The 12,185-nt window shown below is 38.7% G+C and overlaps 1 protein-coding gene and 1 long non-coding RNA gene across 2 annotated transcripts in view; both read right to left on the bottom strand.

The window, feature by feature from the left end:
• Positions 1-620: 620 nt before the first annotated feature.
• LOC134957592 (uncharacterized) lies at positions 621-4,304 on the bottom strand. Its single transcript, XR_010186676.1, has 2 exons — positions 2,938-4,304; positions 621-2,728 (listed from the first exon to the last, which is right to left on the bottom strand). It is a non-coding gene; the product is annotated as an uncharacterized LOC134957592 (long non-coding RNA).
• TAL1 (TAL bHLH transcription factor 1, erythroid differentiation factor) overlaps positions 4,305-12,185 on the bottom strand; it is a 13,116-nt gene continuing 5,235 nt past the window's right edge. Inside the window, exons 2-4 of the mRNA XM_063939595.1 lie at positions 11,907-12,185; positions 7,591-7,685; positions 4,305-5,961 (exon numbers count right to left, since the gene is read on the bottom strand). The exon at positions 11,907-12,185 is cut by the window's right edge and continues 424 nt beyond it. Coding sequence (XP_063795665.1) covers positions 5,540-5,961; positions 7,591-7,685; positions 11,907-12,185 — 796 coding nt within the window. The 3' untranslated portion in view covers positions 4,305-5,539. The remainder of the gene's footprint in view (positions 5,962-7,590; positions 7,686-11,906) is intronic.

The raw sequence follows: 12,185 nt of genomic DNA, 5'->3' as shown, positions 1-12,185 counted from the left end.
GTGGGATGTAATATGAATTATGGACACTATCGCATGATCAAATGTGAATAAAGTTGCAGTACTGTGTGGCGTAATTGGAATTGGGGTTACTATTGTGTGGCCATGCCCCTTGCCAGCAAAAACACACCCCTTTTTGGGCTGTGCACCAAATGTGCGAACTGTTCCTATTTAAAATATAGGGGGTACAAATACCAAAATAAGGACTGCTATGGGTGAGGGATGATCGTGCTGGGAAAGAGGTACAAGGTCAGAGGCGGACCAGCGGTGGTGCTAGGGGGCACCAGCCAAAATCTTGCCTAGGGCATCATATTGGTTAGGGCCGGCTCTGGGTATAAGTGTACTGGGGTGTGCATTATGTATCATTCATTAAGTCCTGGCCATCAGAGCATTGAGACCAGCCACTAACGTAGTCTGCATTTTGTCCCGTAAACTATTCTGAGAGCCTCTTTTACTGAGTGACCTCTCTGTTATTCTGTAACCCAGTTATTGGAACCTGAACCTGAATAACCTGACAAAAGACAAAAACAAGGCAACAAGGCAGCACTTTCTCCTCATCTCATTTTCTTTCTTACATTTATGATTATTTTGTCTCGGAGATACAATTAAAGAGAAATAACACATTATTTATATAACTTTTATTTAGGAACATCTTCAATATTACATTATATAACAAGAAAAACAAAAAGGTGTTTTCTAAATAGCACATAGAATCGCCAAAATGGCTTTACAAACTTAACCCTTCCCCTGCTGGACGAGTAGAGGAATGGTTAAATGGGTACCAGGCCTGGTTACTTAATTTCTGTAAAATAAAAATGCAGAAAACAAACTAGACAGAATTCAAACAGTACGACATAAATGGAAAGTGCTCTAATTTACATTGAGATCCAAAACAAGCATAAAAAGAGTGTATGTATATATATATATATATATATATATATATATACTGTATATATATATGTATATACTGTGTATATATATATATATATATATGTATATATATATATGTGTATATATATATATATATATATATATATATATATATTAATGTGTGTGTACCTTTCCTAAAACAAGTGAGAACTCTTGCAAACCTTGGATTGTTCAGTTTCGGGAAGGAGACAGCATAAAGGTACCAAGGTCCAGGTACCTTTATTACCCAGATCATATCTGATAAGTCTTGTGTATTTATACTGTACATCTATCTTGGCAGTGGATTCATATTAGAGGAAACATTGCAAAAAGTCCTCTTTAATAAAACTATTGTTTTGAGAGACAATATGCCCCCATTGCAATATATTGGCTGTACCATTAGTGTCCATGCAGTTTTACCCAGTATGCCCTATAAAACAAAAACCTTATTTATTGGTTTTCTTTTAAAACAGGGTGCTTTGTATGTTTTATCACAGGTAAACCTGAATCTACTATTTACTATTAGTATGTTCCTTCTGTATAAATGCCTGACATTAACTAACCGTACAATAAATGGATTATTGTAATCATGTCATTGGGATAGAACTGGAAACACTTGCAAGCAAATGATGGCGGTGAAACGCGTGACATTTTTTAAACTTTGCTTATCTTTGTGAGGAAACAATAACTCGTAGCGGAATGATCAGTTGGTTTAGAAATTTGGTTCAGTCCACGAACTGGCTGCATTCACTGTCTGTACGTTACAAACATTAATTTGCTGCCTCTCTCAAATATACCTCAAATATACTGATGCTCAGTTAGAAAATAAGCATAAAGTCCACGTACATCTATTAGGCAATCAATAATATATATGAAGTATTCATTTCAAATTGCTGCCATAAGCTTAATATCTACAATACATAGTAGCAACTGCAGCTCTAAATCTGAATCCTTAGCAATATAATGTGTCTATTTCATATTTGAGGGTTTTTCCCCCCGCTGCATCCCTTGATCAGACCAATATGACAATTTACGTCAGATATATAAAAATAAAGGTAGCCTATATTTTCTCCATACAATATGCCAGAGGTTCTCAAACGCTGTCCTCACGACACCCCAACATTCCAGGTTTAAGTTTATCTATACTTGGCCACAAGTGACTTAATTGGAGTGCCCTGAGTGTCGCATTTGAAAACCTCTGCAATATGCTATCATTTTTTTTGTTCACTTACAAGAAAATTCACTTTTTAAAACTGTTGGTGTCTTCAGACTTGTATCAATATTGCTCTATACAGAGGATTTAGTATGTTTTAGGTAACATACCAAAACAGAAGACTATATGGAATTTGACCATTATTATTAAAGAATATGCAGTAACTAATGCAGCTTATGCAAAAGCATCCTGCACAGGAAAATCATAGGGTCTATTTTCAAATAGCAGCTACAGAAAAAAAAAAAAGTCCTATTGCCACTTATCACAAACTTGGGTTTCCAGTAGTAGATTCTCAACAAAACAAAACAAAACAAATGGTTAAAAAAATAGATGTAAAAAAAAATATTTTAATACATTTAGCAAACAATAAAGGGGCAGATTTAACGAGTGATTTCTTGTTATCACTCGTTACGAATGTTGACTGGTGCTTCAGCCAATCGGTTCCTAACTGTTATGTCTTTGAAAAAATGACAGTTAGGAGCTGATTGGCTGGGGTACCATTTAACATTCATAATGAGTGATAACAATAATATCACATGTTGTTAAATCTGCCCCAAATGGCGTTATTTAAACCGAGAGCAATGAGGAGACTGTGGCACAATACCATACCTCCCAACATGACCCTCTCCAGGAGGGACAGAATGCTCTGCTCCTGGACTTCCCTCTTACTGTATGATTGCCCCCACCTGTGCTGAAACACCTTTCTTATCCATTTACCTGTTCAACACAGGTGCTGGCAATCATAGATTAAGAGGAAAGTCCAGGAGCAGAGCATTTTGTCCCTCCTGGAGAGGGTCATGTTGGGAGGTATGCAATACATCATAAATAGAACGCTGGAGATAGCTGGCGAAGGTTATCACAGACTGGGGGGCTTCTTAAATAGGGAGTTAAGCTTTTCTCTAAACAACAAATAGACCTCTAAATACTGTAAACCATACCAACCAATCAGATGCCAACTTTTACCAATTTGACTAGTTGTTATGAGTTACAGAACAAGTTTAACTTGCCCTTTGTTTTAAATAGGTATAGGGGGATGTGGTCAAGATCCCGCCGGACGGAATCCCAGCAGTCGGAATCCCGACACCGGAATCCCGACCGGCACAATCCCAACATATTCTCTCTCTGTGGTTGTCCACGAGACCCATAGAGGAAGAAGAAATTAGTGTGCCGAGCGTGGCGAGGCGCCGTGCCCGCAGCGTGGCGAGCGCAGCAAGCCCGCAAGGGGCTGCGTTGCACTTGCCCCCCTGTCGGGATTGTGCCGGTCGGGATTCCGGTGTCGGTATTCCGACCGCCGGGATCCCGTCCGGCGGGATTTCGTACTGATCCTGGTATAGGTACTATGTGTGACATATTAAAAAACACAAAGTAATGTCACCCTTAACAAGCAACCAATCCAATTCTTTCTGAACTGCACCAACAAAATTGCATAATCTGATTGGCTGTTATGGCTGCCTCACCGTCCACTCAGTTACCTGTGAAAATGTGTTTATTAATAATACCAGTTACCATGGAAACTATTCCTTGTGTACTTATTTTGTCCAAGCTTAAAGCAACAGCATACTTGCCAATATTTTAAGTTTCCAGAGACTTGGGGGTATATTTACTTAACTGCAGGTTTTTAGAAGTGTAGACCAATCAGATTCTAGCTATTACCTTCTAAAAGGTCCTAGGTAAATAAGTAGAATCTGATTGGTTGCTATTGACAACATCTCCACTACTAAAAACCCACACTTTAGTAAATATATCATGTCTACAATTGCAATGTATCACTGTCTATGTAGGTGTCAACATTTTAAAATGTTATCTAAGCATGTTACATGCAGTGATACAATTGCTATCAAGACCTGTTTACTGAATATGATAATGATGTATTGAACCAGATTAGTTATCCTGAACACTGAAGTTATGGATAACTGGCAACATTGAGCCTAATTCAGACCTGATTGCAGAAGCAACATTGTTCTCTAATCGGCAAAACCATGTGCACTGCGCGGGTAGGATGGGGGAAGGGAGGGGGTGGGGGGTGCGCATATACCATGTGCAGAGAGAGTTAGATTTGGGTGGGGTGTGTTCAAACTGAAATCTAAATTGCAGTGTAAAAATAAAGCAGCCAGTATTTACCCTACACAGAAACAAAATAACCCACCCAGATCTAACTCTCTCTGCACATGTTATATCTGCCCCCCCCCCCCCCTTCCCCCGCAGTGCACATGGTTTTGCCCATTAGAGAACATTTTTGCTGCTACGATCAGGCCCAGGTGTGTATTATCTTTCACAGATTCAGTAGGGGTTGCTGTAAACTGAACACCGAGCTGAGGTCACGCTGGGAGAAAAAGCAGGACATTGCGCCCCATACAAAGGCAGTGGGTAACATATTTTTGCCTGCATAAAAACAAATATTGCCTGAGCTACCGAAAGCATGAATGCGGAAAATGTTATAATTTCATGTGACTGTCTATTACCTATTATAAATGGTAAACATACTGGTGAGAACTGAACAGCTCTGAAATAAATGTATATACATATACTGTACCTTCTTTCTTATAGGTACCACGCAAAAATAATTTCATTTGTAAGTTCTTGGAGGGTCCAAGCCCCCCAAATATAGACTTTGTTACCAGTGCTGTGTTTAGGACAGACCCTTCACCTGAATATTACTTTCTTTTGACAAATCTATGGGCTGATTTATCAACGAGTTTTATCATGCACAATGAGTTTTAAAACTCCTTACGTGTGATAAAACTTGTTGATAAATTAGCTAGTTATCAACAAATGTTCTTCTCATATGCACTTAAAATAGAAATTTCTGTTAAATTAAAAAATATATTTATGTAAGCTCATTTCAGGATTGAGTATTGTCTTATTCAGCTAAATGGGGTGAACACTTTAACGCATCTTGCTGGTCTTCAGGGATGTACCGAGTGCTGTGCAATGAGTGCTGCCACCTAGGGTATAGGGCCGAGGGGGGGTATTGGCTGCTGCCTCAGCAGCATCAGTCTGCAGCTGAACACCTAGAAAGGCACCCCACTGCCCGGCTTCCTTGTTCCCAGCCTTCTCTCTATGGCATCATGATGTCACATTGGCTGGGAGGCGGTCGGCAGTGCGGTGCGGCTCCAATATGTATTTATAGTTTTACAGAATTGCTACGTTTATAAATGTTAAGCCCTCTCAAAAGTGAAGCAATATAGAACATTACTTAGAAAATACACCTCTTCTTCTGTCTTTGTTCCTCCACTATAGTCACGGTTCGTATGTTCAGAGTTTCTGGGGGGGGGGGGGTTCAGAGTACCTAAAGATAAATATTGTCTTGTCATCCCAAGTATGTAAATACACTGAGATAACGAATGAAATAACCCAACCAATGGGTCATCTTCACTAGACAGTCAGTAGTCATCAAAGAGTCCTTTCCCCGTGAACCTGTCATCGTTGTCCATTGCTCTCTACAGGAAGCATAGTTTGGTGGATATTTCTGTTGTGTTTTGAGTCCATTGTGTCGTGATCTTCTGAGAAGCTGTCAGGACTGGGTGCTCCATCGAAAGAACTTCCACAGCTAGAGTTTGGAGACAACATATCTTGCAGAAGATCCTGTTGGACCATACCATTATCTTTGTTAATTTTGCTCTTTTGGTTGCCTTCTTCCTCTTGGTCATCGAGAAGTTTGGCTAGGAAGTTGATATATTTCATAGCCAGGCGTAAGATTTCATTCTTGCTTAATTTTTTGTCTGGTGGATGAGTGGGGATCAGCTTACGGAGCTCGGCAAAAGCTCCATTCACATTCTGCTGCCTCCATCTCTCTCGACTGTTTGTGAAGATACGACGGACCACCTTTGTATGAGGACCTCCTGCAAATAAGAAAAATACATTCAACAGGGTTAGCAATCAGAGAATGAGAATTAACAGTTTAACAGTTTAAATAGGAAAATGGAAATGATTATTCATCACAAACCAGTATAAATATAAACACACTTGCTTAATATAAACTATATATGCTATAGTATTCAAGTTATTATATGTTCTGCAGCATATTATATATAAATATATATGTGTGTGTGTGTGTGTGTGTGTGTGTGTGTGTGTGTGTGTGTGTGTGTGTGTGTGTGTGTGTGTGTTGATATATTTTAACTGCGCATGCGTCTAATTCGCTAAAAAGTCGAACAATGCATGTATCCCAAGGTGTCAGGGCTGGCGAGGGGGTAGGGGATGCGGGAGATCAACCCACTTTTCTGGGAGTGTGGGGGACTACTCAAAAAATTGGGAGTCTCCTCCACTTTCTGGGAGATTAGGTAAGTATGCCTAAATCAAATTTCAGGAAAGTCTTTAAATTTGAAGTTAACGCAATTGGGGAATTTTACTAATCCTTTCTTCATAATGAAATTGTTCACTTTCATTAAATAATTTAAAATTCTTAAACGTTAGAAATAGAATGTTTTGTTATTGTGTAATAATGCATTTCTTTATATATTGCAGTATATTTTTTCATTAATACCCCTTTTCCACAAAAGTCCTGTGTCTGACCCAAGATTTGAAACATGGGTCCAAGCCGGGTCAGACCCAGACTTACCCCTTTTCCACTGCGGTGCCCATGTCATGAAGTGGGCAAGTGCCCCCACCTCCGGCGCACATCATCACAAAGCACCGCTTTCTGTCTGAATAGCAGGGCAGACAGCGTGCACCGTGTCCCCAAACCCCTCGCCGGCCCGCTGGACACTGCAATTCAGAAGGTATAGGCTCTCCGCATGCTGTAAACAGGTCGGGACACCCGTTTACAGTGCCCCTTAACCCGGGTCCTATCTGTGTCCAACCCTGCAAGTTTCCCGGGTTGGATTCCCGGGTAACTTGATCCGGATATTTTTTGGGACCCTTTTCCACTGAAGAAAAACCCGGGTTGATGCGCGTTCAAGTGCAAAAACCCAGGTTTTTCGATGCAGTGGAAAAGGGGTATAAATCTGTATTACTGAACTGAACTAATGTGCACTCATCCTTCATTCAAACGTTGCATCAGAAACGGGTATGTCCAAGTGCGCTCAACTATGCCAAACCCACAATTATGTTAACGCGCCCACTCGGAACTTAGTCTATAGTAGGACATCCAGGGAAAGATGTATCAAACCTTGGAAAAAGTAAAAGCACCAACCAATCAGCTTCTGACATTTTACATGCTGTGTTTGAAAAATGACTTTTAGGAGCTCTCTCCAAGGTTTGTTACTTCCCCCCCCCCCCCCCCCCCCCCAATTGCAGCTCAGTTCCTCCTACTTAGTATAGATGTGACTGAAACATGCACGTCTCTGCATTGCCCATTCACTTGGTTCTGACGCAGGCATAGTGCAAACACACGCAAGATGCACTCCATAATGGGCTCGCGTTCAACACTGCATCAGCCACAATACACACCAACAGGAATGCTTACACTACACCTGTTAACATTAAGCAGTTGTTATTCAATGGAATATTATGAAAGGGTTAGCACCTACCTTCTGTGACCTCCACTTCATAGGGACCTGACCGTCTCTTAGTCCTTACATTGTTATTGTACATTGGGAAGGATTCAGGATCCCCAAAGTAGCCACTGCAAAATAAGACCCCCATTAATACTTCATCAGGTCTGTCTATATATAAAAAGGCCTTTTGTTAGGTCAAGAGGTAAGAAGTTAAAAAGTATCAGCTGCTCTATATTAATGACCAATAAAATAAAATACTATAAACTGGTCTAGAATTAAACAATTATATTATAATTTAGATTTTAAGACCATTTTATTCAAGCCTTCATAATTATAGAGCACATATTTTAATGAGGGTAATAAACTAATAATACAAATGTATGACTTTTTAATATGTATTATTTTTAATATTGAAATGTTTGAATATAAAATGCTTTTAACATTCATAAAGAAGCAGTTTTCATATATATCGTTATTTCAGTTTATGGCAGACTAGCATCATATTCTTTTACCGAACATAAAATATAGCAGATTGAAACGTCCCGGCACTCCTTTGACGCATCTGGGTCTGTCTGTGCTCCGGTGCCCTCCTTAAGGGGATTGCACCCCTCAATATGCAGAGAATGGAGAAAGGCTGCACTCCAGAGGCTGCACAAATGGTAAATATCACCACAAGTGTTTATTGTAACATATCGACGTTTCGGGGCCAGTTGCCCCTTTCTCAAGACAAGCCAAGGTACCTGGCCCCGAAACGTTGATATGTTACAATAAACACTTGTGGTGATATTTACCGTTTGTGAAGCCTCTGGAGTGCCGCCTTTCTCCATTCTCTGTATATATATATATATATATATATATATATATATATATATATATACATACATATATATATAATCAATATATTACCCTGTCTGATGTGTGTATGCATGAGGAAATGTTGCATATTAAATAAAAAAAATCATATTCTTTTAATGAACATAAAGAATATATATATATATATATTACCCTGTCTGATGTGTGTTTGCATGAGGAAATGCTTATATTAAATAAATAAAAAAATCATATTATTTTAATGAACATAAAAATATATATGTATATATATATATATATATATATATATATTACCCTATCTGATGTGTGTATGTATGAAGAAATGTTGTATATTAAATAAAAAAATATATATAAATATTTATTTATAAATCTGCTCTAATTTATAACTTTCAATTAAATAAAACAGTATTACAACTTGGAATGTTGCATTTTCCTCTGGATACAGCGGCCATTTTGTGATATCTCATCCCTCAGGGGCTGTGTAATGCTTCAAATATATGAGAAGCCAACAAATAGCAGCAATATTTGTAAATTCAAGATTTACTTGAGGCATATGTTATATTGTAAATGTAATGTGTAGTTTATGGTTTCAGCTACTTTAAATGTATAGCTTCTACAGTGAGGTGTCATTTCAGGCAGCAACAGAATAGCATGAGAACGTGAAAAAGAGTGAGACAGAAAAAGATGTTTCCAATGACTAACAAAATGGAGAACAAGACGGTCACCAAGACTGATTACAGTGTATTCTAATTTAAATCCAATTTTTAAATGTCAAATTGTGTTTAATCTTTTAAAATCCTTAACATTTTAGCAGCATCATAATGGACTATAATGGGCCGAGCAGTTGACAAAGAACAGAATAAAACTGTATATAAATAAATACAGCAATAATGCTAGATCGCAGGCACTATATACACAAAGTGAGAATATATTATATTGTCATTTAATTAATAACAAGTGCAGAACTATATATTTCTGTGTCATTACAAGTTGTATATCCTTCACATCTTTGGGTTTTAGAAATATTTCCACTCATATAATCATAGGACACGTCAGGGGGCTGAACTGATGGTTTTATTGAACAGAGAATATTAAAATATTCCAATATTTTGTGGAAACAGAGCATGTGACATGTGGTGCAGGAATACTGTAGCAGACAAAGGGTTTATGGGCGATGGGAAAAAGGAAAATCAGGAGAAGTAATACAGGGAATCATTAAGGATATGATTAGGAAACGGAAAGTGAACAGGAAAAAAAGGATACAATTACAAAGATAGAGGAAGTAGCAGACACAATCCGTATGGGAAGAGGATATATGGTGAAGATTTACTAAAGAAATGTATTATCACATATATGTAATTTATCTTTTGCTCTGCGGTGCTACGAGATATGGCTTTCAATTGTCAGTAACTTAGAGTTAACAGACATGTGGCACTATTAAAAACAGTATTATTATCCTTTATTTAATATGGCGTCACAAGGGTTCCGCAGCGCCCAATTACAGAGTACATTAAAAGATTATATATTAGTCATTAAACTGCATGTAGCATGGAGCTGTAACATTGTTCATCAAGATGGGTCATTTTCAGCTTTGACTATAATAAAGGATCTTGTTCATTTACTCTGTACCCACCAAAAATTGTTCTAAAGAACTTACCTAAAGATATTGGTACTATATTTGTCAATGCCTTAGTGAGAGAATATAATAAATGCCTCAATTAGTGTAAATGCTAGGTGACATTCCTACAGTGAATCTGTAACTTGTTTTATGCCATGGATAGCCATCTTATGGCTGAACAGCTCATGAGGAACTAAAAGTACCAGCATGCCCTATCACCCTTAGGGCTGCTTTTTGGGCTTTCACTGTCCAAGCAGCAAATTATTGTTCCAACATTTATGTTCTAGATACTGGATTAAAATTGGTGACTTCCAAATTACTGATTGACCCACTACACGGCTATCTAAGCATAATACACAGTTGTGCGAAAATTAAATGTACCCCCCCCCCCCCTCCCCCACCCCCCAGTTATGTCAATGAGCACCCTCTGGAGGGCCACCTATCATTTATACTTATTTAGGGCTATGATATAAAGATTTGTCATTGTTTTTTAAAAGCTACAAGTTTTATAAAAGAAAAATGCCTTAAATTTCATAATCCAACATTAACTCTTGTAATAATGTCTGCGCTATTAAAGACAAAAACATTATAACAATAATTATCACTAGAGCTAGCAATAATCATTAGATTTCAATACACTTTTATAGTAAGACAAGTAAATTTTTTGAAAATGAATTCCCTGTATAGTTCAAGTGGGGGATGAGTGATTTAAGAAAGGTGTGCAGTCTCTGTTGGTTTTGACAGGATGTAGTATGACAAGGTGTGGGTTAGGTGGTTTTTGTGGGGTGTGGTAATAGTCAAGGTAGAATATGATGATCCATGAGTAGGATACATTGGTTATAAGGGGGTGTATTACAATGGTGTATATGTGTATCATAGATGTTCTTAGAAAGGTGTTCTGAAATGATCTGAAATAAAATGATGGTATGAATAAATTATTATTATTATTATTATTATTATTATTATTATTAAAAGTATTGAATAATTATAATGAATGCAGGTAGGTAGAGAGTAATGTATGAAGATATTCTACAGGAACAGTGACATAATATGGCATAGGGAATAGATGATCTCGGACATTATACATCATATATAACACTTGATGACATCCACCAATATTCTATGCATCATGAACTGGTTATTTTTTAGGTGACTGATGAGATAGTATGGACTATTGATGACCTTGTAATGTTCTATTTCATGATGCGGAATCTAGAACTACTAAGGTGTAGAGGTGCAGCGCAGTTTTGGGATGTGCTTAAATGTTCCATAGGTCACATCAGTTGAGTAAGGTGCAGTGAGAAGCTCTGCATAGTAAAATAGGATGAGTGGTTTGAAATTAAAAGCTCTGCAGGATGTCAAGCTCTGCAGGTCACATATTTTGGATGAGATCTAGGAAGAAGCTCTGCAGAGGTAACCTGGCTTAGGTAAAAATGTAGTGAGCAGCACTGCAAGGTTATAATGGTTATGTGTGATGTGCTAGTGAGAGGTTCTGCAATACACAGTGGGTTAGATGGTAACTTGTGTTGTGAATTAAACAGCTTGGTGGTATGTAGCAAGATGCTCTGCAGATCCTGTAGTTTGTATGATGTGAAAGAAGAAGTTTCAGGTGAAATAGTTTAGCACAGATACTGACAAACTATAATGTATGATAGACAGATTTATCAGTGAGAACACGAGATGATAGGAATGCACAGAGAATGACTGACAGCTAGAGGGGAAGGAGAGATGGAGATGCACTGTGAGAGTGGGATGGGCTGTGGGAAGTGGGGGCTGCCATGTGGAGATGCTGTAGGTGGCACTGTGTGCATAGACTGTGCTAATCATCTCCCCATAATACTGATGATGATGATGATGATGATGATGATGATGATGAATGAAATGTGAATAATATTTGTACCTGTTTCCCGGAGCTAGCGGCTGACTCAGTCCATACAGCATGGCTCTGCCGGCCGTCTGCAAGGGAAGAGCAGCTGGGGGACTCAGCTGCACCATTCGGGCTTCAGTCACTTGCTCAACTTGAGGTCCAGCCACAGGCAGAGGAAGAGGGGGTCTGCACAGCTCGGTGGTAGCAGTCAGAGGGGGTCCGGCTACTAGGAGAGGCGTCCTGCAGAGCTCTGGCGCTGAGGTCAGGGGGGCCCTGCAGAGCTCTGTGGTTGGAGTCAGGGGGGCTCTGCAG

Source organism: Pseudophryne corroboree, chromosome 9, assembly GCF_028390025.1.
Source record: "Pseudophryne corroboree isolate aPseCor3 chromosome 9, aPseCor3.hap2, whole genome shotgun sequence".
Classification (NCBI taxonomy): domain Eukaryota; kingdom Metazoa; phylum Chordata; class Amphibia; order Anura; family Myobatrachidae; genus Pseudophryne; species Pseudophryne corroboree.
This window is presented reverse-complemented; position numbering and strand designations above follow the sequence as displayed.